The 25,105-nt window shown below is 29.9% G+C and overlaps 2 protein-coding genes across 3 annotated transcripts; one reads left to right on the plus strand and one right to left on the minus strand.

The window, feature by feature from the left end:
* Positions 1 to 10,701: 10,701 nt before the first annotated feature.
* Positions 10,702 to 16,675, minus strand: LOC108324078 (protein cornichon homolog 1). 2 transcript variants are annotated; one of them, XM_017556881.2, is made up of 4 exons: positions 16,281 to 16,675; positions 16,021 to 16,202; positions 11,673 to 11,795; positions 10,702 to 11,560 (listed from the first exon to the last, which is right to left on the minus strand). In XM_017556881.2, the coding sequence occupies exons 1-4, from the start codon at positions 16,356 to 16,358 to the stop codon at positions 11,488 to 11,490; spliced, it is 456 nt and encodes a 151-aa protein (XP_017412370.1). In that variant the 5' UTR covers positions 16,359 to 16,675; the 3' UTR covers positions 10,702 to 11,487. The 2 variants fall into 2 exon arrangements, with proteins under 2 accessions (XP_017412370.1, XP_017412371.1); XM_017556882.2 differs by having other exon boundaries at positions 10,702 to 10,940; positions 16,281 to 16,669.
* Positions 16,676 to 18,076: 1,401 nt separating this feature from the next.
* LOC108324966 (OVARIAN TUMOR DOMAIN-containing deubiquitinating enzyme 4) lies at positions 18,077 to 23,025 on the plus strand. Its single transcript, XM_017557928.2, has 6 exons — positions 18,077 to 18,254; positions 20,300 to 20,893; positions 21,045 to 21,166; positions 21,430 to 21,470; positions 22,239 to 22,337; positions 22,427 to 23,025. The coding sequence occupies exons 2-6, from the start codon at positions 20,311 to 20,313 to the stop codon at positions 22,596 to 22,598; spliced, it is 1,017 nt and encodes a 338-aa protein (XP_017413417.1). The 5' UTR covers positions 18,077 to 18,254; positions 20,300 to 20,310; the 3' UTR covers positions 22,599 to 23,025.
* The last annotated feature ends 2,080 nt before the right edge of the window (positions 23,026 to 25,105 follow it).

Raw genomic sequence — 25,105 nt, forward strand, 5'->3', positions numbered from 1 at the left:
GACGACACTATAGTTAAAGATTGAATAATTGGATTCAGCATAGTTGAGTTTGGGATCGAATCATTATTAAAAGCATTATTACAATAATTAATTAACTAATACACAAAACAATATATTAAAATATAATATCATTCTTTTACAATGTTAAAAACTAAAATAAAGCATCAATATGTTGATTATTAACATTTAAAAAACATATACAAGTCTAAATGAAATATTTTATCATGCTTAAACTAGAAATTTAATAATATTTATTCATAATTACAAGTTTACATACAAAACAAAGCAAAAATAGATTGATTTTATTTTTTTTTCAAAAAAGTTAAACTAAAAATTTATAATATTTATTAACAATAACAAGTTTATATAGAAAATACAAAATTAGATTGATTTTAAATTTTGAAAAAGGTTGAAACAATGTATTGTTATTTTTTTTTAATTAACCCAATTTAGAATATTTATATTGATTTTATGATATATTTTTTTTCTGAAGTCAATCTTGTAATTTACTTGAACTAATTACTTGACACAGGCTCACTTTTTTTAACCAATTATTCTTTTCTGATTTTCACTTAGATAATAGGATGAGAAATTATATACCTTTCAAAAGTGTTGCATATATAGTGCATGGCTTGAAAGATTGGATTGATTGAGGAATTTTTCTAATTTTATCAAAAGAAAGGGTGTATAATTGGATTCTGTGTATCTAAAAGGTCAACGAAATTCTATTTCAGCAATTTAAAGTGCGTAATAATTTAATAATAAGGTACTTTTATTCTGCAGCTGGCAAACAGGGAACATTATTAAGGCGTGTTAAGGTTGTTTGGATCAAATGGAAAACAGATAAGGTTAGGGTTTGTAATGCAATATAGCTGTCTCAAGGTAAGAGGAGTTTGGTGCCATGATATGATATATATAAATATATACTTTTCAACCCTTCAAAAATTATAATTAAAATTCATGATTTATAAATACAAAAATTTAAAATTAGCATTTCATCAACTTGTATGAACTTTTTGCAACACCATCCAATAATGTACACACTATTAAAATATTTATTCTTTTCCAATAGTTGAGTAAAATTTCCTTAAGAAAATGATAAAGCAATTAAGCATATGCTCGAAGAATATTTTCCAAAAAAAAAAATACTAAGTAGTATATGTATGTTAAATTAATAAAATTTGATGTTAAATTAAATAATATTTAAAATTTAATTGTGGCGATTTTTTAATAAAATATAAGAGAGAAAATTATATAAATAATAATATTTTCTTAATGAATTAAAATTACTTTATATATCTTAGAAAAAATATATGAAAGTTTAATTTACAAAAAAAGTTAATTTGATTTTTTTTTTCTTAAAAATTATTGGAGAGAAGTTTCTCCAAACAGATTTATACTATTTTTTAGCATAATTTGGATATTCTAAGGAAGCAATTGGAGTGCACATTCACAAATATAAAAAATTAAATAGTACATATAATAATGTTATTTGCATAAAAGATTATTAATACTATTACTCTTAACAATAACAATAGCTACTTGCCTATTTAGAATATTATAATATTAACCTATCAGATCAAAATAGTATAAAATATAAAAATTCTTACCTTAGCGTGTTAAACAACTTTTTCTTAAAAAAAATAATATTACACCGATTTATTTTATATCGATATGTTTAGTTCAGTAACATTAAATAAAGTTTTAAAATTTTATGGATAAAAATAATATAATTAAGCGATGTGAAGTTGTTAAGTGATAAGAGTCAAGAAATTTGAAGCAAAAATATCACTTAAGCAATAGTCTAATATAACTTAAGTAACAATATCCAATATTAATTCTCTTTATTAAACATCCAAATGGTTGAATTATACGATTATTGGATTGGTGTGTTGTTGAAACTATATGCTTATGAAATTTATGTGAAATGAAATGAGTATGAATGGAGATAGATATTTATTTGCCTTGAAATGTTTGAATTTAATAAAATTATGTGTTATTGAATTGAATGAAAGATGGTTTGGAGTAAGTGGATTGATTATGAGTGAATTGAATGGAGATATGTGGTAAGCCTTTTGAAATGAGAAAATGTAGATATTTGGGATGGTATGAGAGAGTTGTGGTGTCACCTAAAGAAACAATTACGAAAGTAAATATCATATCTCATAAATAATCTAACTATGTAGATTGAGATATCGGATGGTGAAAAATTGAGAAAGGTTTTTATGTAGTACGTACTAAGTTGATATTATGCAAAGTCAATGTTGATATATTAAATATGCTTAAAATGAGTTATGTGTTATTTTTTTTAAGATAAATCTATTACAAATATTCTTAAAAATGGTGTTATAATACTAAAATGTTTTGATTCATGAGTCACACTTAAGTTTGTATTTGGTGTAATTCACTAAATTATGACTGAATTGTGATATACACTCTAAATGAATGAAATTATTATATGTGATGGTAATTTATAGTAAAAAGTCTTGGTTTTATAAATTTATGTGTTTTTATCTTTAAGATTAATCATGTAATCAATATGATAATTGATAGTGACATATTTTACTATGAATTCAGTATTGAATTAGAGAAAATATCAACTCTTTCTCATCCTTTTTACCTTGTAAATCCTAGTTTTCATTTAGTTAGTTTAAGAAGTGGTTTCATCTTAAGCTTTAATTAGATAAATTGATCATTAACCCCTTTATTTATACAAGTTAATTAGTTGGAAGAAGTCTCTGCATCAAATGAAGAGTGCTGGAACCAGAGAAAACAAGAAAACAGCAAAAACAGCAAAAATATGAAGAACCAGAATCTGGAAAAAAGTTAGCTGGAGCGCCCTTTTTCCATGGGCGCTGGAGCGGGCTCTGCACCAGGACTGGAGCTAGCTGGAGCGCCCCCTACAAAAGGGCGCTGGAGCGCCCTTTTTCCTGTTTTCGCGCGCTGGAGCGCGGTCTCAAGCGCGCCTGCTGCTGATTTGGCAGATTGGGTTTATTTAACCCCAAATTAGAAGGGCTTTGACATCTTTGGCATCCCAGACACGATTTCTCTCAATTGGAGCGTCCAGAGGCGAGCTAGGAGCTGTGGGAACAACCCTTCTTCATCCTTGGGTCCTCCTCCTTCTTCCATTTCCACCATTGTTGTAAGCTCAAGCTCTCCATTCATGGAGAGCTAGTTTCATTATTGTTGGGGATTGATGTAATCACGGATCTCTTATGTAAATTAAAGTTGTTTTGAATGATTATATGCCTCTTTCATTGATTGTTAGTGTTTAATTCCTCTACTTAAAGCTTGTATGAGTAATTCAACCATATCATGATTTTAGGGTTTGCTTGATATTGGGAAATATTGGGTGAATCTAGAACTGGATTAAACACCTAAAGGAAACTGTATCTAGGGATAGAACTAGGACCTTTGGTTGTCTTGAATCTCAATTCTTAAAGCGGATGAACTTGTTAGGTTTTCCAAGGGATTGGAGTTTAAGAAGTAAGTCTAGGCTCTCTCTACCAAGGGATTGGGTTTGAGTAAATTAGAAGATTGACATTGGCTAATTAATGAAGAGGAAGTGATTTTCTATACATAAGAGTGAAGTAGGTGAAATCATCCCCCAACAATATCATTCCATAGCATTTCTAATCTTTCCATTCCTAAGTGTTTGCGTTATCAAAGATCACTTTTACACTTTATGTTTTATCTTTAATTCAATTGCATGAAAACTACAAAAACATGAAATCATTCTTTAGTCTAAATTAGTTAGATATTATACGATTGTCTAGGACACGAGTCTCTTAGGAAACGATATCCGGTCTTACCGGTTTTATTACTTGAACAATTTGGTACACTTGCCAAAGTCTCAACAATAATTTTGATTAGAGATGAGTTTGATGTGTTGTTTATTTTATTATCTTAAAAAAACTTTGTATGAAGTTATACAATAGCCTTTTCTTTTAATATTTTGGAATATTTTTTACTTTAAGTTGTTTAAAAATACATGTAATTATATTAATTGATAATTGGTTATCTACAAACTCAATTAAAGATAAAATAATTGATAATTGTACTTTTTCGTATTTACACAATTAGTTCTAAACTGAACAAGAAAAATATAATTGATTGATTCTAATCTTAATTAATTACAGTTAAATGTGTTTTTATCAAATTACAAATATTATTTTTTATTTAAAATAATTTATTATTGCATCAATAATAATAATAATAATAATTATTATTTAAAATGATTTAATTAATATAAATTATGGTTGATGACATATACATTATGAAAGGCTAATTGTGTATCATAAGTAATATTTTTAATTTGATGAAGGATTAAATTAGAAATATTGAAAATTATGAATGTAACTACAGAAATTATATAAAAGGGTTATGATCTCAATTTGTAAAAACATAACTATTATTCTTATTCTTTTCTTTTTCATCTCCATCAAAAGAAGAAGAAAAAATATAAGGTGTTCTACATTTGAAAGATCACATATGTTTTGTTCATCTCATCATTTTCATTATTCTCAATGACAAATTCAAGTATGTTTTAGTTTCATCATGAATTAAGAAATGTAATTTTGATTGTAGATAGAATGCATGTTCTAACATGTAGGAGATGTTATCCGTTCAACTTTCCATTAACAAAATATTAAAAACTAATATTTATTGAAAAAATAAATATATATAAGTAATATCTTTTGAAAGAGAAAATAAAAAATAAAAATTTGAGGTGTGTAATGGTGAAAGGGCACGCAAGAACAAAATCAGTGAATGAGTGATGTTCTTGGTCGAAAACGAAGGTAGCATAGGTCCACTAAAATTCATATAATTAACAAGTTTACGAGTGCATGTCATGGAAGTTTGCAATGCATCAAAGAATGGTGAAGAAGCTTTTTTAAAAATAAAAATAAAAAAAGAAATAGTGAAATGTAGGTATATGAATGCTACTAGCTAGTCAATAGCTACTTATATGTTACAGATGAGCAATGAGTAAGATGTGGTCCAAAGGCTTGAAAAAGTTAAAAACATGACAATTTATATTTATTGCTATCGATTCTTGATAGAAGAAGTAGGGTTACCTCTTCCCACTCACTAGTAACAACTGGTTCTTTTAGTGCTCTGATTATGACCCTACAACTACAACCATCCCATATCTTATCTATCATCTTTTCTTCTTACACAACCAAATCTCTCTTTCTATACTTAACAATTTCACTTTTATATCTTATTATCTTCTCTTCATCTTCTTAATTTTCTAGTTAATGTAAAACTATATTTTTTTCATTATTTTAGACTTAATTAAGTATAAGTTTTTTTATCTTATAAATATTTAACATTTTTATGTTTTTTAATTGGCTTTCTATCATTTAATATTTTTGTTAATTGAATAAACTTGCTATTGTCTTGCTATATCATCTTATCTTCATGCCATTAATATTTTTCATGAAAACAAAAAAGTAAGATGACAGGGTAAAATAACAGTGACCTCACTCAATTGATGAAGAAAATTAAATGACAGAAGTTCAATTACAAAATAGAAAAAATTGAAGTCCCTGATTGATAAAAGAAACAATAAAGACTCTAACTGAAAACTTAATTAAACCTTTTCTTTTATCTTAGATATAATATAATAGGAATGGTTAAAGTAGGTTATGTTAGGCATGAAAAGTAAAGAAGTAGAATAATTTTTGTAGAGTATGTAGGTACGTATTTATGTAAAAAGGATGTAAGATGTATAGAAGAGGGACAAGAGGTAGACAGAGTCTGACAAGAGCAATTGGGCCTGGTTGCATGGTGGGGGTAAGAGCCCATCGAGGTGAGATTTTAATGTTAGGGAGGAAGGGCCTGATCCTGAAAGTGGGCCATAGAGGTTAGTGATGTTGATGAAAGAGATTCCTCTGGCTCTTTTAGTGTTCACTTGCCCATACCCATCATCCCATCTATGTATTGTAACTATTAAGGTGTATTGTTTTGGCCTCAAAACAAGGGTAGGGGACAAGGTTCAAAGAATTGGAGAAAGACATGACTTCGCACCTTAACCCTTTGTCCTTCTACTACATCCTCGTCTTCTTCATTCAATCTTAAAATCAAAAGTAAATAAACATTACAAGGGTGTATAATATGATCAATCGATCACTTCAAGAATCGAGCAGTCGACCAACTCATGGTTATATGTGAATCGTTCGGTTGATTGACCAATTCACGATTCTATGTAAGGCGTTCGATTGACTAAACAGTCAGATTAAACTAGAGCAAAATTAATATTAAAATATATTTATTAATCCTAAACTAAATCATTACTATTTTTGGTCATAACCAATATTAATCAAAAACTCATCCCAACAAATTCATAAATACAGATTTGTAGTACTGAGATAATTAGTTACACATATATTATCAGTATTATTATGTGTACGTTGACTTTATTATCGAAATATTTTCTGCAAATATCACACCGGTTCAACTTAATGACAGCTTATGTATAATGAAGGAAGAACCTTTGGAATTTGAAAATAATATGGAAAGAACCCCTTAAACAGAAGAGGATAACTTCTTTCCACTATGAGGGCTAAGGATCAAGGGCACTACCCATTGGATTTTTTAATTTTTAATTTTTTGAGAAAATAAATTATGGACAGTGCTGGTCCGTGGTGAATCTAACTCTTTTGGTGTTTTGTTGAACATGTATGCTGACATTTCATCCAACCGTGTACTGTATTACATGATTTTTCTGTTTTTATTCATTTGTTTTATCTTGAGGTGGTAAAGGTTCTCAAAATAATATATATCTAATTTGTGTTACATTAAATTCGTTTTGCCCCGTTTTCTTAAAAAAAAAATAATACACAACAATTTAATCATCCTTTCTTGTCACGATAACACGTAATAAGTGAATAATATTATATTTAATCGATGTCTTATGAATTCGAAAGTTAAGAGTATTTGTAATCACATTTCAATGTTTAATTCAGTAATACATTAAATATATGTATTAAATATTATATAATCAATGAATGATGAATATTTTCATAAATACAGACCTTTTTATATATTTTTAATGGTTCTTATCTAGATAGACATAAATTGTTTAGGTCTGATATAGTCTATATAAGTTTAAAATATTCTAATCCTTGATTAAACATCATTTGCATTATCTTAATGTGATTTTTTTGTTGTGAGGTATATTCCTTATAATGTCCTCCATTATGAAGGACATCATCCGGGTATTCCTATAGTACAATTGTACTAATATTTGATTCAAGTTACATCAAATAATAATCTCACTTTAAAACGAGTGTTGTAATAGGATATCTCTAACAAATATTAAAAAATAACATCTAATGTAAAATATTGGAGAAAAAAATAAAAGACATTGAGTTTTTAAGTTTAATTCAATTCTTGTACAAATTAACCCTTTTATTTAAAGAATGTCTATAATGTGTTTGATTTTTCTTTAAAATTGTGGATTTAATAAAGCTATAATCATTTAGGTTTATGCTTGGACCATGATTTCATTCTTTTTAAACCAACAGTTATTTGATTGAAGTAAAAGTTAATATGTTGTTGTGTTAAGATGTAAGTATTCACATACTAAAAATATATACTTTCTATTAATTTTATGTGTCAAATCATGTTTTTGATCTTGTAAATTATTTTAATTTGTGGAGTATTAGAAATTTAGAAATGTACCATATGAACCGGACAGTCTAGAGAGCGGTGTCAATATCGATCCAACCGCCGGTGTTTCTTCAATCTTTTTTACTCCTCTGATAGCATTGCCGAACAGCTTGCATAAACACTCACTACGCGCTATTCTACTCGACCATTCATCCTTCCACTTGGGTGAGTAACAACTATGTATCGGACGGTTGCACAAGATAGGCCGATAGGTGAACTGGGTCATCAAGAATAGGATTAAGGTAAATAGTGATTAGAGTCATTGGGCTAGAATTGGGTCGTGATTAACTTTTCACTAATCCCAAGCCCATGGCGAAAACTATAAATATAGGTCAGAGGTAAGTGGTAGATAAGTTGCATTCACTGCACATTTATTACTGCTCTATTGAATTGCCGAATGGTTTGAGTACTAACTTTGGCATCGGAGGATCTTTGACAGGTTCCGGAAGAGCGAGAGAACAGAACTTGGAGTGTGACTGGACGACAAGAAGACAAATTGTGAAAGAGTTTGGTGACTCAGCTCCAATAACCGAAACAATATTTAGATCAAATTTAATTTTGTAGGCATGTAATATGACATTTTGTGTGTGTATCTAGGTAAAATATTTCCTCTATTTTTTTCTCACTACTAAGAAATATATCCATCAACACTAATGTTTATGGTATAATTCATCCTTAGAGTGTTAAAATAAAATTAATGTTATTTTTTATGAAATATCATATACGAATATAGATAACTCTTCATTAATGTTTATTGCAATGCATTTAGAGACTCAATAATGAAATATCAGATCTAATAAATTGTTAACAATGATATAAATGAATAAGTATATGTATATTTATGTATTTGTAACTAAATAATGAATTAATATGATAAAGTTAACGGTCTAAGCTAAGCTAAGCCCATACAATTTTGGCCCAAATATTGGAGATTTAGGCTGAATTTAACTTCAATCAAACTAATCAATCTTTTCCTATTAATTTATTTTATTGACTAAATAAATCTAAAAAATGTAGTTGTGGAATAAATTATTTTTATTATTATAAATATGAAAGGTTATTGTATATCTTGAAACTTGAGATAAGTTTGTATTTGTTTTTTCTCTCGGATATAATTTTTATTTTATAGTCTTTATAATTTAAATAAAATTATTTTTTATATGACGATTTTCTACGATTTTTCATTCTTGTTATAAATACTTAACTGTTTTTTTTTTCATGTATTCGTTTTAACAGTGTCTAGGTATGACATGTTTAGATAAATTGACTAACCAAGTTCTTTTCAAATTATAAACAATACAGAGACCAATTTTAAATTTGTAAGAAACAAATTTTAATTCAATGTATAGACCTTTTGTGGAAATACCTTGTAAATTCTTTTTTGAAAGGGTTAGAGTACCTTAAACGCTCTAATTTAATTAATTATTTTACTTGATAAAAAATTAATTTAAAAAGTTTAATCTTGATAAAACTAAAAGCATTTAATCTGAGTGTCTTAAAATTTAAATTCATGAGTACCGTGATAATCTTGTTAAGTTTTTAAACATGTACATGTGGTTTTTTTTTTATAAAAAAGGGAATAAAATAAATTTTGTATCCCTCTAAAATATGAAAAACTCAATCTTAGTTCCTCCAAAAGAGTATTTATTTTTGGTATTTTTAAGTTTAAAAATATACTTTTGATCTTTAAGTATTTTAGACATTTTTTTTATAAAGGGAAAAGGTGGCTTATGTGGTACTTCAAGTGTAAAAATTAATGCAATTCAAAATAAAAAAGATAAATTTTTTTTTTCTTTTTAGAAAGAGTAAAAAGATTAAAACATATTTTGTCCTGACCCCACTCTTTTGTTGAATTGAAAATACAAGTGAAAATGACTGGTGGCAGCTTGCAAAGGCCCGATGGGCCCATTAGGGACACCTAATTGTGGACCCGAAAAGGACCCGGCATGTCACGAACCAAACACGGGGTCAACACACGCGATGGGATAAAAGGCCCACGTGTTGGCATTTAGTGGGCCCAATAATCAATTATGAGTTGGAAGAAATGCATACAGTTGTTCTCAAGTTGAGTACAGTGTGTCGGGTATGGTCAGATATGAGAAAGATAATGTGGGCCGATTTCCATGGATCACTGTTTTAAAAATTAATATTATTTTATGAAATTATATTTAAGTTTAATTTAATTTTATAACATTATTTTACAATTTGAAATTTATTTCCGTTATAAAATTATCTTTTATTATATTTTTATTAAATGTAAGATTTTTACCAAAGATGGAGTTCATTATCGCTCAAACTAATAATTTCTTAACATTATTTAATTCATCATATTTTTTCATTACAAGATTCCATTTGTTTGTATCTGAAGAGAGGGTGAAAAAAAGTAAAAAAATATATGTTAAAGTATTAAGTAGGTGTTAGTGTCAGGTTCTTTCGAAAGAGGAATTATAAATTTTGAGAAATTTGAATTATTTTCATTAAAATGTTTTGCATTTTTCTTTTTTTTGGGATAAATCAAATAAATGATTTGTTTTACATGGGATAGTTTAATTTATCCTAGATGTAAATAAATTAAATGTAAATTTTAAAAAAAAATTAAGACTTCACTGTTAAAGTTAACAGAAATAAATATTAACCAATTTTAAATGTTTGATAATTAAAAAATATGTAATGAATAAAAATAAGTTACAATAAATATTAACTATATCTAATATTGATATAAAAGGGTATTTAGTGATTTAAAAATATAAATATTGATACTTTCGTCTTCCAGAGAACAAAGATGAAGGAGAGAGAATAATCGAATAGCAAATAGAGGAAAAATTAAGTGTTTATTTCTTTAAATGAATTTACTATTTGTGAGTGAGTGACTGAAAATGACATGTTTATTCATTTTAAAGAATTTGTGAGTAAATGAGAGAATTTGAGAGAAGGAGATTAAATCTATCTCTTATAACATGCAATACCATATGACTCTTGGGTGTACCATCCACGTAACCTCAAAATTTGTAGGAGAAGACATTTGAAGTGAAAGAGTTGTATCAAACAATGTGGATACATGAGTTTGCAATGTTTCACTGAAGTTAATGGCTAACATTTCTATTTCTGTGAACACCTGAATTCTAAGAGTAAACCTAATGTAATGGTACAGATAAAGTCACAAGTTCCCCCCAACAACCAAAAATTAGGGTACAACTTACCAAAGGTGTCCTAGGTCATCATCGTCTTCAATGCCTAAATAGTAGACTGCGATTAATGTTAGCCTGAAATAAAATACATAGTAGGTACAAATGTTGACCATCAGGTTCCTTAAGGGAGTATATCTAGCCATGAATAACAAAGCTTGCAATAATAATCCTAGAATCTTTTAGAAGCAAAACCATCCATTTTATTTCCAAAGGAAAGGGCATTTTAAGAAAACACCAAAAGAGAGGAAAACATTTTAAGGTTAATTTGCAGTTACATTTGTTATGTTCTATAATTTTCAAATTTGGACGACAAAATACTTATAGGTCACACGATGCATCTAGACAAGGATACCAAACATCCTCTTACGTGTAAACTTTTGTTATATATGACAACAAAATTACAACTTCAAAGGTCACTTGAAAAAATTTACGCTCATTTTACATCAATATTGGAGACCAAACGAATTAGAGAGGAGAAAATATAGTTGGAGAAGGATTAGTCAATTTCCTAATTAGATAATGGCAGCTGAAACGGTGAATTTCCTAATTAGATAATTAATAATCTACTAAAGAAAAGTGTAGATTGTATACTTCCGGAGGATTACAGTTTTTTTCAAGAACACTAGAGATTTGACCGTATGTCTAATTCTTGGAACTTGGAATTGTAGAATATTATTGTTCCTGCGGCAAGCATCCTAATGGAAGGTCTTAATTAGAAAAGGAAATAGATACAGTGTTGAGCAGTTAGACCGTACAAGAAAAAGCAGAGCAGATAAGCATGTTCTATTGTAAGGGTGTGAGACAAACCTGAAGATAGTAACAATGAGAACCGTTAAGTATAAAGCAAGTTTGACTATCCGAAATTTCTTCTCAGCATTAACTACCCTAAATACCTCAGTAACATCAATCAGATGCTCTCTTTTCACATACCTGAGTCATAGAAAGGGAATAATCATGACAAAAAAGAACATAAAACAAGTTTAAACAATATGTCCTGAATGGAAGAACAAACATAAATTCACTCATTATACTAAAAGTTTCGTTGTTGACATTTCCTATTCAATATGCATATGAACCCGCAAAAAATAATTTAACACTAATTTAGACACAAATTGAAAAAATTTTAAACAAGAAACTAACTATCATGTTGCATGGATCATGACATAACACATTCATTTCCCTCTAGAAAACCAGTGAACAAGGTTAACACAAATAGCAAAAATTTGTAAAGTTAACAAATTATTAGCTTATGAACATAAACTAGAAAATTACAATTCCAAAAAAATAAATGTAAACCTCACAAAGCCAAACGGAATTTAAAAAATTCCATCTAAATCACGAAGGCACTTAATAATAGGAGTAAAAAGATCAGATCGAATGCAGTTTCAATGAAAACCTCAGGATCCAAATGGTATAACGAGAAGATTAAAGAATAGTTTCATGTTGATTGCCAGCCTACAATAGGAATCCAGTATTCTGTATATTCATGTCTTTCTTTGTCAATCTTTTTGGTGAAAGAATTTTGAAAATAAATTACTAAAATATACAATTACTTAAAAAAAGTTTTACAATGGTTTTATATCACTTGTAAGGCAATGCTAGTATTCTGGGTTTTGGCCTAAAGCCCAACAACTGGGCTCAACACAGAATTAGTTAAAATAGTTTATGTGGCCAGTTTAGGTAGAGAGGCAAGGCATTTATAGGGAGAGGGCATGACAAGGGGGAAAATAATTCTGTAGCTTTTGTTAGAGATAACCTTAGATTAGGAACATGTCTTCTCTGAGGATCGTTGCTCTGGGATTAGAGGGGCTCTTCTGCAATTTGCAATAGTTTTTGTTTTTTCAATCAATGATATTGTTATGTTTCTACTGAATCCGAGTCTTACCTTGTCCATGAGAGAGCTGTGTTACCAGGGATGCAGGACAAGTGGATCATGAAGGATGAGCTGCCAGATTTTATAGGGGAACCTGCTTTGTGGATCACTAGAGCTGAAAGGTTCTTTGAGGAGCAAGAAACTCACCTGCCTGATGAGTTGTAACAAGCTTTCATGAAGATGGATGGTGTGACTATGCTTTGGTTTTAGTCTTGGTGCCAAGAGGACCTTGCTTAAATAAAGCTGAAGGAAGACGCATTCTAAAAAATGTTGCCAATATCTTCCCTTTCTTTTCTTTTGCTAACTTCCTATAACTTAGAAAAGGAAAAGCATGCCGCCACACTGAGAATTCTACTTATATTGATGGAATGAGTACACCAATTAACATGCAATAAAATTATAAAATTGCATTAAATATTTTCAGACACCTGATAAAGAGACAAAAAAAATCTGCTCAGGTGACTGAAGCTGATACTAGTAAAATTTGTGTGTCAGCCTATCTGCTAATCCAGTAATCCTTTTACAGCAACACAGTTTCAGCACCTAACACTGCTTCAGAAAGAAATACTTTTATTGCATCTATAGCTAAAACAAATAGAACAGAATATTCTCCTCCAACAAATCAGGTTTCATCTTGTGCAGTGGATTACTGGTTCATGTGCTACAGATATTTGAATAGTGCTCAAATCTTGAAATTGGCAATCATTATTTATTTATAGATTGGAAAATTTCAGTCTCACTGGTCGATGGATAGTCAAATTAAGCTTTAGGGAGAAAGATCCATAAAATATTAATTCTTTTCCTTCATTTTAAATGTCCTTAATTTAAAACAATATCATCTACACATTGATTGGTCAAGGAATTTGTTAGGTTTCTGGAAAATGAAACCTCTAAATCTCACTCCCAAACACTCACCCGCAAGAAACTGGACAGAAAGAATATAGTTTCTGTATTAACCAAAGAATCAATGTACAAGTATATTGTTCTACGAGAGCCTAATCCCCCTCCTCAGGCTCAAAGTCCTGACTTTACACATAGCCAAACATAATTACAGGAGCTCTATTTATAGCAGCTCTTTCCCGCTTCCCTATACAAAAGAATCCCTTCCTGAACCGATACACAACAGTTCTATTGCTAATACCGTTCGGCTTCTAGCTCACTTCCCTCTTGCCTTTAATTGTTTGGTTTCTAGCTCACTTCCCTCTTGCCTTTAATTGTTCGGTTTCTAGCTCACTTCCCTCCTACCTTTAACCATTCGGCTCACTTCCCTCCTGCCTTTAACCGTTCGGCTCACTTCTCCCTGCCTTTAACCGTTCGGCTCACTTTCCCCTGCCTTTAACCGTTCGGCTCACTTCCCCCTGCCTTTAACCGTTCGGCTCACTTCCCCCTGCCTTTAACCGTTCGGCTCACTTCCCCCTACCTTTAACCGTTCGGTGTCTTTCTTCTCCTCTCATACACTTTCCAACCCCTATCAGAATTGAATCATAGTTAACTAATTATAGTTAACAAACTGAATTGTACTATAGGAAGAAAAAAAAATCATAACTTGCACCATAGAACTTGGAAATGTAAGGTGGATTGCTATCTGACCACTTACAAATATCTAGTTTCATAGTCAAAATATCCAGTCCTCTGCAAAAGAGTGTGTTGAAAATCTCACATTGACTAGAAATATCATCAAATTATAATATATAAATGGATGCAAATCACACCTTGCATACCAATTTTCTGAGATTGAGTTAGACCTAAAATTCACTTCCTAAGAAAGTGAATGACTATAATCATGTAAGGAAATAAAAGAAATTATTTTATTGGGACTAGACAATATATCCACTGAGATACGGAAGTGCCTAGGAGAAAAAAAACTACGATGATTCACAAAGTTGTTAAATTCAATTCTGACTTCTGCGGCCTGAGACCATGTCTAACGATTGAAGAAGAACTTTAACCCCCATCTATATTAAAGGTGTGGCATTCAAAGCCATAAATTATTGGAGGATTGCACTCCTGAGGTTCTACAAAGACAAGACATCATATTACCAAAAATCAATTTTGTACTATGCCAAGGGGGTCAGCCTTTGTTTCAATATACTCACTAGAAACATTGATGCAGAGATATTGGAGTAGCCAAGGAGACATAAACACGTGGTCAATTTAGAAGAGGCATATAATAAGATTCGGAGAGAAATATTGTGGAAGTATCCAAAGAGGGAAAATAATAGAGTACATATTGCCTATATTTAGTAATTCAAGAAATGAATGATGGGTCACACCTGGGGTGAAAAAGCAAAAGGTGAGACCACAGAAGACTTTTCTGCAACTGTAGAACAGGACTAAGGATTAACTTTGTGAGCCTTTATTAGCATTTAACTTTGTGAGCCATTATTAGCATTTATTTATTCTCTTGTGTTTACAAAAACCCTGGAATAATAACATATTCAGATTGACAAAAAAGGTATGAAGAATATTTCAAAAGAATATTTTGCAAATTCAGATGTAAACTAGTAAATTATAATAGCCAAACAACTAAAGAATAAATATTGTCGTCGCCAAAACATAGAGTTTAAAGAACAACATCTACTTTGTCACAGTGAAATATTTAAAAGCTGTCATAACATAGCGGGTGAGGTGTATCAGAGTAGCAGTTTCAATTAGAACTTCAGATTCAAACAGTAATAAAGAAAGCAATAATCCATTTACACAAAAGATTGTATAAATGCACAACTATAATCACATCATAGATGTACTTCAGTCCCTTGATTCCCCAATCAAAAGTAAACCTGCGCAGACATCTATGTATATGTAGGAAAAACGCAAAAGTAAATTGAGCTCAACCATGAGTTAAAATCAACTTCCGCATTCTGACTTTTATAAAAAAGTCTCATCTAACTTCTTGAATAAACACAACTTCCCCATAAAGAGTTTGGTTTTGAGTTCACATAAATCCTTCGAAAGTAAAACTCTTGGGCCTCAATCTTTTTTCTAAACGCACCCAAAAAAGGAAAAAAAAAAGAAAAATAAATTGAGCTCAACAATGAGTTAAAATCAACTTATGCATTCTAACTTAAACAAAAATAAAATCTTCTACAAAATTTGGAAAGATGATGTAACAAGATGATTTTAGCTTACAGAAGAGGATATTTTTTTCAGCCATAATAACATTATCAAAAGGACTCACAGACACAGTATCAGCAGCAAAAACATCACACCTAAAAACCCCACCATAACAACAACACAGAGTTCACTCTCATCTGGCAAAAATACATGAAAAAGTTAACTTACAGTCTGGCATGGTAACAAGTAACAGGAACTGTGAGCAAAAACATGAACCAATGGCCAGTGAAGAGGCACAGAGCACACAATGCTCCCTGCCCAATGAACTCCGGAAGAACGAAGTAGTTAATCCGAGACGAAGCGTCGAAAGGGTTGACGTAATCAGACTCCAAATCCGACAGAATCAAAACCTTCAAGCCCAACAACAATAACCCCAATTCAAAAACAGTTTTAACGAAAAGAAATTAAGCAAATGGAAAATTGAAGACCTGGTAGAAAGTGGAAGCGAGAAGCGCAATGTTGGCAGGGAAACAAATGAGGAGCCAGAAGATGAGATTCCAACCCATTTACAGAGAAGGGGGAAAGTAGGGTTTGTGAAAGGGAAAAGGGTAGCGAGTGACCGTTGGAAGCGATCCAAAATTCAAAAGTGGGATTGTGGGAGAGTTGGGGAAATAGCGCATGAATGAAAGAATCTTTGTTCGCATCCACGCCTGTGGAAAAAGGAAGAGTAAAGTTGCATGCTTTTCACACAACTGCATATGAAAATTGAAACCTTGATTTCTAGAAAAAAGAAAAAAACAATGTGATCGTGGTAGAAAAACCCCACATCGATTATTACGTACTCAACTGCTACGATGTTACTGACACATCGTCAGATACTGTTTTTTCTTTTCTCTTCTGAACTTTACATTACATCTCGTCAAATTATACATTTGGGTGTGCTTGTATTTTTCATGAAACATTTCTTAATAATTAGAAAATATTTTTTCTTTTTTATATTTTTATACTTAGTGGCTTTTGTTTTAAGTATGTTTCAAAAAATTTGTTTCAGAAAGTATTTCATGTATTTCAGAAATTTTATTCTGAAAATTTATTTCGAAAATCGTACTCTAAAAATTCTGTTCCAAAAATTATATATTTCAGAAATTTCAGAAAATTTGTTTCCAAAAAGTTTCCCAAACACGTTATCTCAAAGTTACTTCTAGGAAAGATCAAATGGTCATTTTGAGAAGAACGTGTGTTTTATCTTACTCCAATATCTCTGACTGTACTTCTAAAATTCTATTCTTAACTTTCTCAAATTTTATCATTATCTTACATTTCTAACTTTATAGAAAAATTTAATTTTAATTTTATCAAAATTTTAGAAAAATTTATTTATCAATATCCATATCCGATTATAAATCTATCGGATCTCTATATTCGACTAACGTTTCTAAAATTTTGTTTTTATTTAAATTTTAATAATTATTTAATTTAGTTTAATATTTTAATATAATTTAATATATTTAAATATATTCAATGTAAATTTTAATATTATTTTTATTTTTATTATTTTTACTCTTATTTTATTATTATTTTTATTTTTTAATAAAACTATTATAAAAATATAAATCATATTTTAATAATTATTAAAATATAAAAATATAATAAATAATGTTATAATTTTTAATTAAATTAAATATTGATTAAATTTTAAATAAAAAACAAAATTGATTTTCGATAACAAGTTTTTTGAAAATTTTTGTTTTTATTTACAATTTAATAATTATTTAATTTATTTTAATATTTTAATATAATTTAATATATTTGAATATATTAAGTCAAATTTTATATTATTATTACTATTATTTTATTTTTATTTTTTTAATATAGCTATTATTATAATATAAATCATATTTTAATAATTATTAAAATATAAAATTATATTAAATAATATTTAAATTTTAAATTAAATTAGAATTATTATTAAGGTGGTGTAGAGTGTTTTTAATAAGAAAGAGAAGAAAATAAAAAGATATTTATTAAAATGTCTTTAATAAGAAAAAAAAGAAAGTTAAAAATGAAATTTTTAAAAAAATTAGAAGTGCAGGATGTCAGGAAGGTTAAAAATGAAATTTTTGAAAGTATAAGATGAGATGCTGGAGTTGTAGGATGAAACACTCTTTCAAAATTGGTGTGCATGAAGAAATTTTGGGGTGCAAGAAGGATGAGTCAATCACACCCATAGGATTGGGCCTGACCCGTATTACCCAATCCAGAAGGAACTAGAGGTTGCAGAGAGGAGCTGAACAATACTGAACTTCCTGAATCATCATTTGAAAATCTTGCTTCAGCCTCTCATCTTCCAACTATTGTTATTATTCTTTTCTTCAATTCCAGATTCCAGCTTTACTCATTCACAACACTCTTTAGGGCCCCAAAACCCATTTACTCACTCTTCATTGCATTGTCTTCAACAGGTTTGCTTTTCCTCACGCCTTGTCTTCTCCTCTCCATTGTTTTATATATATTCCCTTTTCCTCTTTATGTTGTATCTGTTATACATAAATTGCAGTAATAAAAGTCATAGGGAATTTGAATTTTACATTAAATATTGTATTATACATACTTAATTCCTGCTGATAGACCCATGCTATGAAAAAACTCATGTTAAATCGTGACATGTTTTAACCTGTGGATATTTTTTAATTGGTGTCATTTTAGTATTTTGGGTTGTTAATGATACTAACTGATATGGGTTCAATCAAGAAAAGAAGTGAAAGGGGTTCGAGTTTGATTAGAATAAATAGGAAAGTTCATGTGATTCTAATGTGAATATCTGAAAAGCCAAATGATAAATTTAGTGGATTTTGTCATTGGTACACAGCAAGCTGGATCCTAAAGCAACCTACACATATAACTTTTCAAATTTTCAGGCGTTTGTTTACCAACTTCGAATAAGCTTGAATGATAATAACTTCTCTTCATATAAAGATGTACCTTTACTTTGTCTCAGAATGAAGTATTGAAGTCTTTTCGCCTGGAATGGTGTTGGTAAAAAGAGACTATAATTTCATGTTTAGCTTAGAAGGTTATATCTAATTGTTAAATGGACCCTTTTTAAGGAAGCATTTAAGTATGTCCAATTAGAGATTTCTGAAGATAATAGAATCTCAGCTGGAAAATTGGAGAAAAGAAGGAATGTAGGGTTTCAACAGATTCTTAACTTAATTGTGTTTCATAGTCTAAAGGATGGGAAAATGGCTAGTCTAAGATGCATTCAAAGATGGGAATAACATGGTTGATTCCTGTTTTCATTTAGTGCTAATTTGGAAGGTGTTTGGAAGAGTTTCTATGGATCCTAGAAAATATCTTATGACTCCTATAACTTCTTTCTACCTTATTTCAGTAAGCTTCTCTCCATATTTTAAACCTTTAAGGAGAAGCACATCAAAGTAAGATACTTTTAGCTTATCCTGATAGGCGTTACATTCTAATTTATGACAAAAGCTTTTGTGTAATAACACCTCATTGAATAAGTACTTGGTTAAACAGTTTACCCAGATGCATCCTTAGTTTTTCTTTTAACAGAATACTAGATACTTAAAATTGTATATAAATGGTGTATTGTGCCATGATATGGATTGACGTGAATGGTAAGGAATGAAAATGTGAAACTAACTTCTAATCTGTCGTACATTTTTTTCTTTTAAATTTAGAAATTAAATCCTGGGAGTTAGGCTGGTTATTCCCCTGTGTTCGTGGTGTGAGAAACATTATACACTTTAAACATTTGAGCCTTCCAGATGTTTAGATTGACCCTTATTTTTATGAAATCTCTTGCTTGCCAGTGCCATGGGTCCATGGCAGCCACCCAAACACTTGATAGAATGTAAGTAATCCTTCGATTTTGTCAAAGAGAATAGTTGATGTGTAATGATATTGAAATTGAACTTTTAACACAAGAATTTACTGGAAATCAAATGGAAAGAATAAATAGAAGTGCCTCTATAAGGAGTCTTTGAGTACATACATGCTAAAAAACGAAAAAAATATGGTCTTTGTTCATATCAATCTATCTTTTGAAATGTGAGTTATCTTATTGAGTGTGATTTGGACTAATCCTGCTGTCAGTTAGCTTTTTATACATTGATCTGGCATTTTCATGAACTTCAGATCAACAAGTTACTAACCTCTATCTAAAATTACACGTGTACATTTAAAATAATATTTATGCTTTGGTTGTCAGCTTCCGACACTGTGTGAAATCTTGGCCATGGACTAAGCGAAAAATTATATTTATGCAATTTTATAATAATTTTCTAGTGACATGGATTTTATGAACGCATTGTCTTGAGAATTAAGCTAGGAGCTAGCATATAATATTGGGTTATGGGAATATTAATGCTAATTCATATATTCATAGTAGTAACGTTCTCTGGCCAGATTAAAAAAATTAATTCTGATGAAAAATAGTAATGTTACCTGGAAGAGTTTCTGATGAATATGGTTGACTTTTATTCAGGCAATGTAAACATGAGTGTTTGCTTTTCTACTAGTCAATCTTCAATAAATGCTGTTGTCCTGAAAGGTCGTTCTCCACTGCTGATGAGCAGTAACATTCATGGACTTTGGTCCCGCGGAATATCCTCTTCACTTCCTTCTAGTTCATTTCCTGGGGAGTCAGAGATAAATCATGATTTTTCTGTTTGCACAAAATTGTCTTGTTCAACGGTTATGGGCCAAACAATTAGAGGAGGCTTCCTTCGATCATGCTGCTCCAAGCAAAGGGGAAATACTCGATTCTTTAGTTCTGTAGTACCTCGGAAGAGGTATCATGAAATTTCACTGGCATGCCAAAGTATGAATATGAGGCTTTTGTTACCCAAACAAAAATTGCTGCACAAAGTTAAGTGTAATTTTGGTCCAGTAAGTCGGCTGCGGGGATGTGCTTCAGTTGGCTTGATTTTTGGGTTACTTGTATGTAGTTCTAGTAGTGAGCCTGCTCATGCCGAATCACATTCTGAAAATGAAAATAGGAAAGATGACTGCAACGACTATGAGTCAAATGTTAAATTCTCACATGGGAAGAAAGTTTATAGTGACTATTCTGTAATTGGTGAGATGTACTTTCTGTTAAAACTCCAGAAGATACATTACACATACAAGTCTATTCATATGCATAAATATTGAGCAAATAGATGTAGATAAGAACCTATGCATTTGTATGTAATAACTGCAATATTTACTAAGCTTATGGTTTTGAGCAGGAATACCAGGGGATGGAAGGTGTTTATTCCGCTCTGTTGCTCGAGGGGCCTGTTTGAGGTCTGGAAAGCCTCCTCCTAGTGAAAGCATCCAAAGGGAGCTGGCGGATGATTTACGAGCCAGAGTATGTTTTATGTATCTCTGTGCATCATTGTAACAAGTTTAAAACATCACCTTCCTCCTGACTTCCTTGAAACTAAACTAATTGGAAAAACACACAGGCACAGTATTGCCAACAATTTAAAGGGATTACCGAGATTATATCAATTGCTGATGGATCACGATTTCAAATTATTCCTATAGTAACTTCCTAATAAAGCGGTTGAAGTTATCCGGTCACTACTTTACCTCAGCTCATGCTCTTGATTTTTGTCTTTCATTTTTCAGGTTGCTGATGAGTTTGTCAAAAGAAGGGAAGAAACTGAATGGTGAGTTCTCGTATTGGATACCTGTATCATTCTGATGATTCCATTGTTTGATCGACAATTTTATCAATACAGTTCTTTCAATCTGTTTTCCCCTCATAACATGTAAACAGCTAAAAATACAATAGAATGTTTGAGACATCACAATAACTGTTTCTACTGTTAATAAAACATTAAATTTATTTTCAATCTTCATGTTCTGCCCTCAAAATATGCTTTGGTATAAACAAATTCTCTCCTTGCTTTTTATTTTTATTAAAACTACTAGAAATGAACCGAGCCTAACTCAGCTCTAACGGTTAGCTCTGGTGGAAATAACTTCTGAACCGTTATGAAAAATAGCATGACCATATATCTCGACTCAACGTGGGACATCTGAGCAGTTAACACTCCTCACATCCATGATGGACATTTGGAGTCTAAAATTTGTAGGACTGGATATTTGTTGGTACAACATAAAATTGATTGGTCTTGATTGAAATGAACAAAACATAACTCAAATCCAAAAGCTAGCCTAAGGAGTAGTTTACCTATATTCTAACTTATAGTGGACATCCTAAAATCGGCAGGAGAAAATTGTCATTTTAAGTTGATCTCAAACATCAATTTAGTTTATTTTTTTATTTTGTTCTTCTACTAGTATATCTTATACCACACTTGGAGGAATGTATTAAACTTGAACCAAACTCTATGTATTAAACTTTGTGAATAATGATGAAATCGATGATTGATTATTTACTAATAAACATAGTTCTCCCATGAAATCTTCAGGTTTATTGAAGGTGATTTTGATACATATATTTCACACATAAGGAAGCCTCACGTGTGGGGAGGTGAACCAGAATTGTTCATTGCATCACATGTTTTGCAGTAAGTCTCTCTTCCTTTTGGGCAAGTGAATTCATATGCAGTCATTCACTATACACAGTTAATGTTAATATAGGAGGGCCATTTTCCAGGATGCCTATCACTGTATACATGTATGATAAGGAGGCTGGTGGCTTGATATCAATTGCCGAGTATGGCCAAGAATACGGCAAAGAAAACCCAATTAGAGTTCTCTACCACGGGTTTGGTCATTATGATGCCCTTGATATCCCTACAAGGAAGGGTCCTAAGCCACGTCTGTAGCATTTCATATTCAAAAAGTGACAGATTAAAGCCTGTATTGGTTTCCTTTAGTAACATTTACTAAGGTCATTCATAGGTTCAGTTTCCCAAAAACCTTATGCCTTTCAGATCTTGAAGGCCACAGGTTCCATGGCCAAAGTGAACAATGAGTCCCTCTTGACTTCAGGGGACCTTAACCTTAAAGGTTCAAAGTTCAAACTATCTACTAACTTTTGTGAACCCTTTCTGTGAAAGGTAAATAATGGTATCCCCTTAAGTCTGAGTTCACCACCATTGCTTCCATTGAGAAAATATATGCAATGTCTGATAAAGCTGGAAGTTGGTGCAATTATTGAGATGTTATGGATTCCATGTATGTGGTGTAAGTTATGTTCAGGGATCTAATGTTTAATTTTTACATAACTAAACTTCTTTGTTTACCTTTTCATCTATTGTGCACTTTTCAAGTCAAATCTGTGAACCAATGTCATATCTTCTGTTTAGAACTAGAACTAGAATATAAAAGCAAGAGTATACACTTTTGTAATAATTTAATACTATATAATTTCTTTTATATGAAATAATTTACAAAACAGAATATGTTGGGAAAATTTTCATAGAAAAATTTAAATTTTTCTATAATATTCAACTTTTTATGTTGTCTTTATCACATGACAATAATTCTAGTGATTTTCATACTATGTTACGTATGAGGCACCCAGTTTTTCTACTTGTCCATTTTTTAGAATTGATTTTTTTCAGTGTTTTGTATTTATTTTCTTTTTGCAATTGTTTTTCTATCCTTCTCAGTAATTGTCAACCAAGGTGAACTTATTTTTAATAAATCAGAAAGTACACTCTTTATTATTTATATTAGCCTAAAACAAATACAAATGGAAATAGAAGTAAATTAAATTCATTTAAATTAATTTTATTATTCTTTATATGATTCTATCAAGTTTCAATAACACGTATTTACATAACCTATTTAAATTTGTGTATATATTATTAGTGATATATTCAATTTTATTTATATTAATAGTATTATAAAATAACATCACTATCTTTTAAATACATTAAATATTACATGGAGACATTATTTGAGAAACTTGAGATGAAATAGAGGGTGAGTTTTATTAATTGGAAAAATAAAAAGGTGGGATATTTATTACAGTCGAAAAAGAGGGCAAGGGTGCCAAATACAATTTGATTAAAACTTGAAGTATATGAAATAGTTTTATTTAAGAAAAATTAATTTATTTAAGAGAATACTAATTTACTTAACCGACAATGAAAACTAGTTTGATAAAGCAAATATATAAAATCTTTTTCTTAATAATGGAAAAGTCATTATCAATGTTTAATAAAAAAAATAATTCATTATTGATATATTTTTATACTATTGAACCATAAAGTATTTTAAATCAAATACATAATTAAAAAGTATGTATATTCAAATAGTTGTTATAGATATTCTTTTTAATAATGTAATAATTTTGTTTAAGACCCATTTTATATAATTGTTCCACTTAGATATTGAATTTTTTGTACTTTGCCATATTATAAATTTTAATATATTTCAAAATATAAACATTAATATATTTTAAAGATAAATATAAAAAATTCAATAAAATTTAAATTTAAATAAAACACATAAATGAAGAAAAATATATTTAAATAATATTTAAATCTAAAATATTTTTACATTAATTTGGTAATAATGCAACACCATTCATTTAAGAACTAAATTGCTATTTAAATGTGTAATAAAAGACTAAATGAAACCTAAAATGTGATACATCTTTGATTGATAATTTAAATAGTCTCCATAGGATTTATCATTTACCCATGTTGAAGGGTTTTATCTTTCATGAAAAGTAACAAAAGAAGTGGTGGAGAAGCAACGGCATAGAAGCAAGTGCACCATCACGTGTGTGTGTCTGCCTCCATACAAACACCACCTTTACACTTTAATTATTTTTCAGGTCCCTTTTCTCTACTTTATTTACACTTTTTGGCTAACTTTTTCTTTACATAAACATACACATATTATCCCCTACTTAAAATATCCCCATAACCTATTACCCCCTACTTATAATATCCCTAATCAAATTATTAATCAAATTATGGACAAAAAACATAATGGAAATGCCTAATTTGGTTTCACAATTAATGAAATTCATAACAAATTAGGGTAAGTTTGTTCTTCTTTAATTTTTCAATATAATAAAGTCAATTTTTGAGTGGAATTTTCAGAAAAAAAAAAATACTAAAATTCGATATCAATAAGTTAAAAGCAACTTTATATAAAAAATTATAATATCCCTGTTAATCTAAAATCTTAAAAATATAGATTTATCAGTCTTTTTTATTTGTATATCATTCATCTTACTCTTTTATTATTCAATACGAAACTTTTAATTCATTTTAAATTTCTAATCATTTTTACTTGTTACATGTTTTTGTATAATATGTTTATTTTAAAACAAATAAGTTTTTTATTTTTCAAGAAGTAAATTTTTTTATTT

This window comes from Vigna angularis, chromosome 3 (genome assembly GCF_016808095.1).
Source record: "Vigna angularis cultivar LongXiaoDou No.4 chromosome 3, ASM1680809v1, whole genome shotgun sequence".
Lineage (NCBI taxonomy): Eukaryota > Viridiplantae > Streptophyta > Magnoliopsida > Fabales > Fabaceae > Vigna > Vigna angularis.

Bases quoted from the DNA above. Each gene is read 5' to 3' on its own strand.
- LOC108324966 (XM_017557928.2), top strand. From the start codon at position 20,311: ATGAGTGTTTGCTTTTCTACTAGTCAATCTTCAATAAATGCTGTTGTC. The intron at 20,894-21,044 runs GTGAGATGTACT...GGTTTTGAGCAG, and splicing joins TAGTGACTATTCTGTAATTG to GAATACCAGGGGATGGAAGG. The intron at 21,471-22,238 runs GTGAGTTCTCGT...TGAAATCTTCAG, and splicing joins AGAAGGGAAGAAACTGAATG to GTTTATTGAAGGTGATTTTG.
- LOC108324078 (XM_017556881.2), bottom strand. From the start codon at position 16,358: ATGGGTTGGAATCTCATCTTCTGGCTCCTCATTTGTTTCCCTGCCAAC. The intron at 11,796-16,020 runs GTAAGTTAACTT...TCTATGACTCAG, and splicing joins ACTTGTTACCATGCCAGACT to GTATGTGAAAAGAGAGCATC. The intron at 11,561-11,672 runs GTTTGTCTCACA...ACCTTCCATTAG, and splicing joins CTCATTGTTACTATCTTCAG to GATGCTTGCCGCAGGAACAA.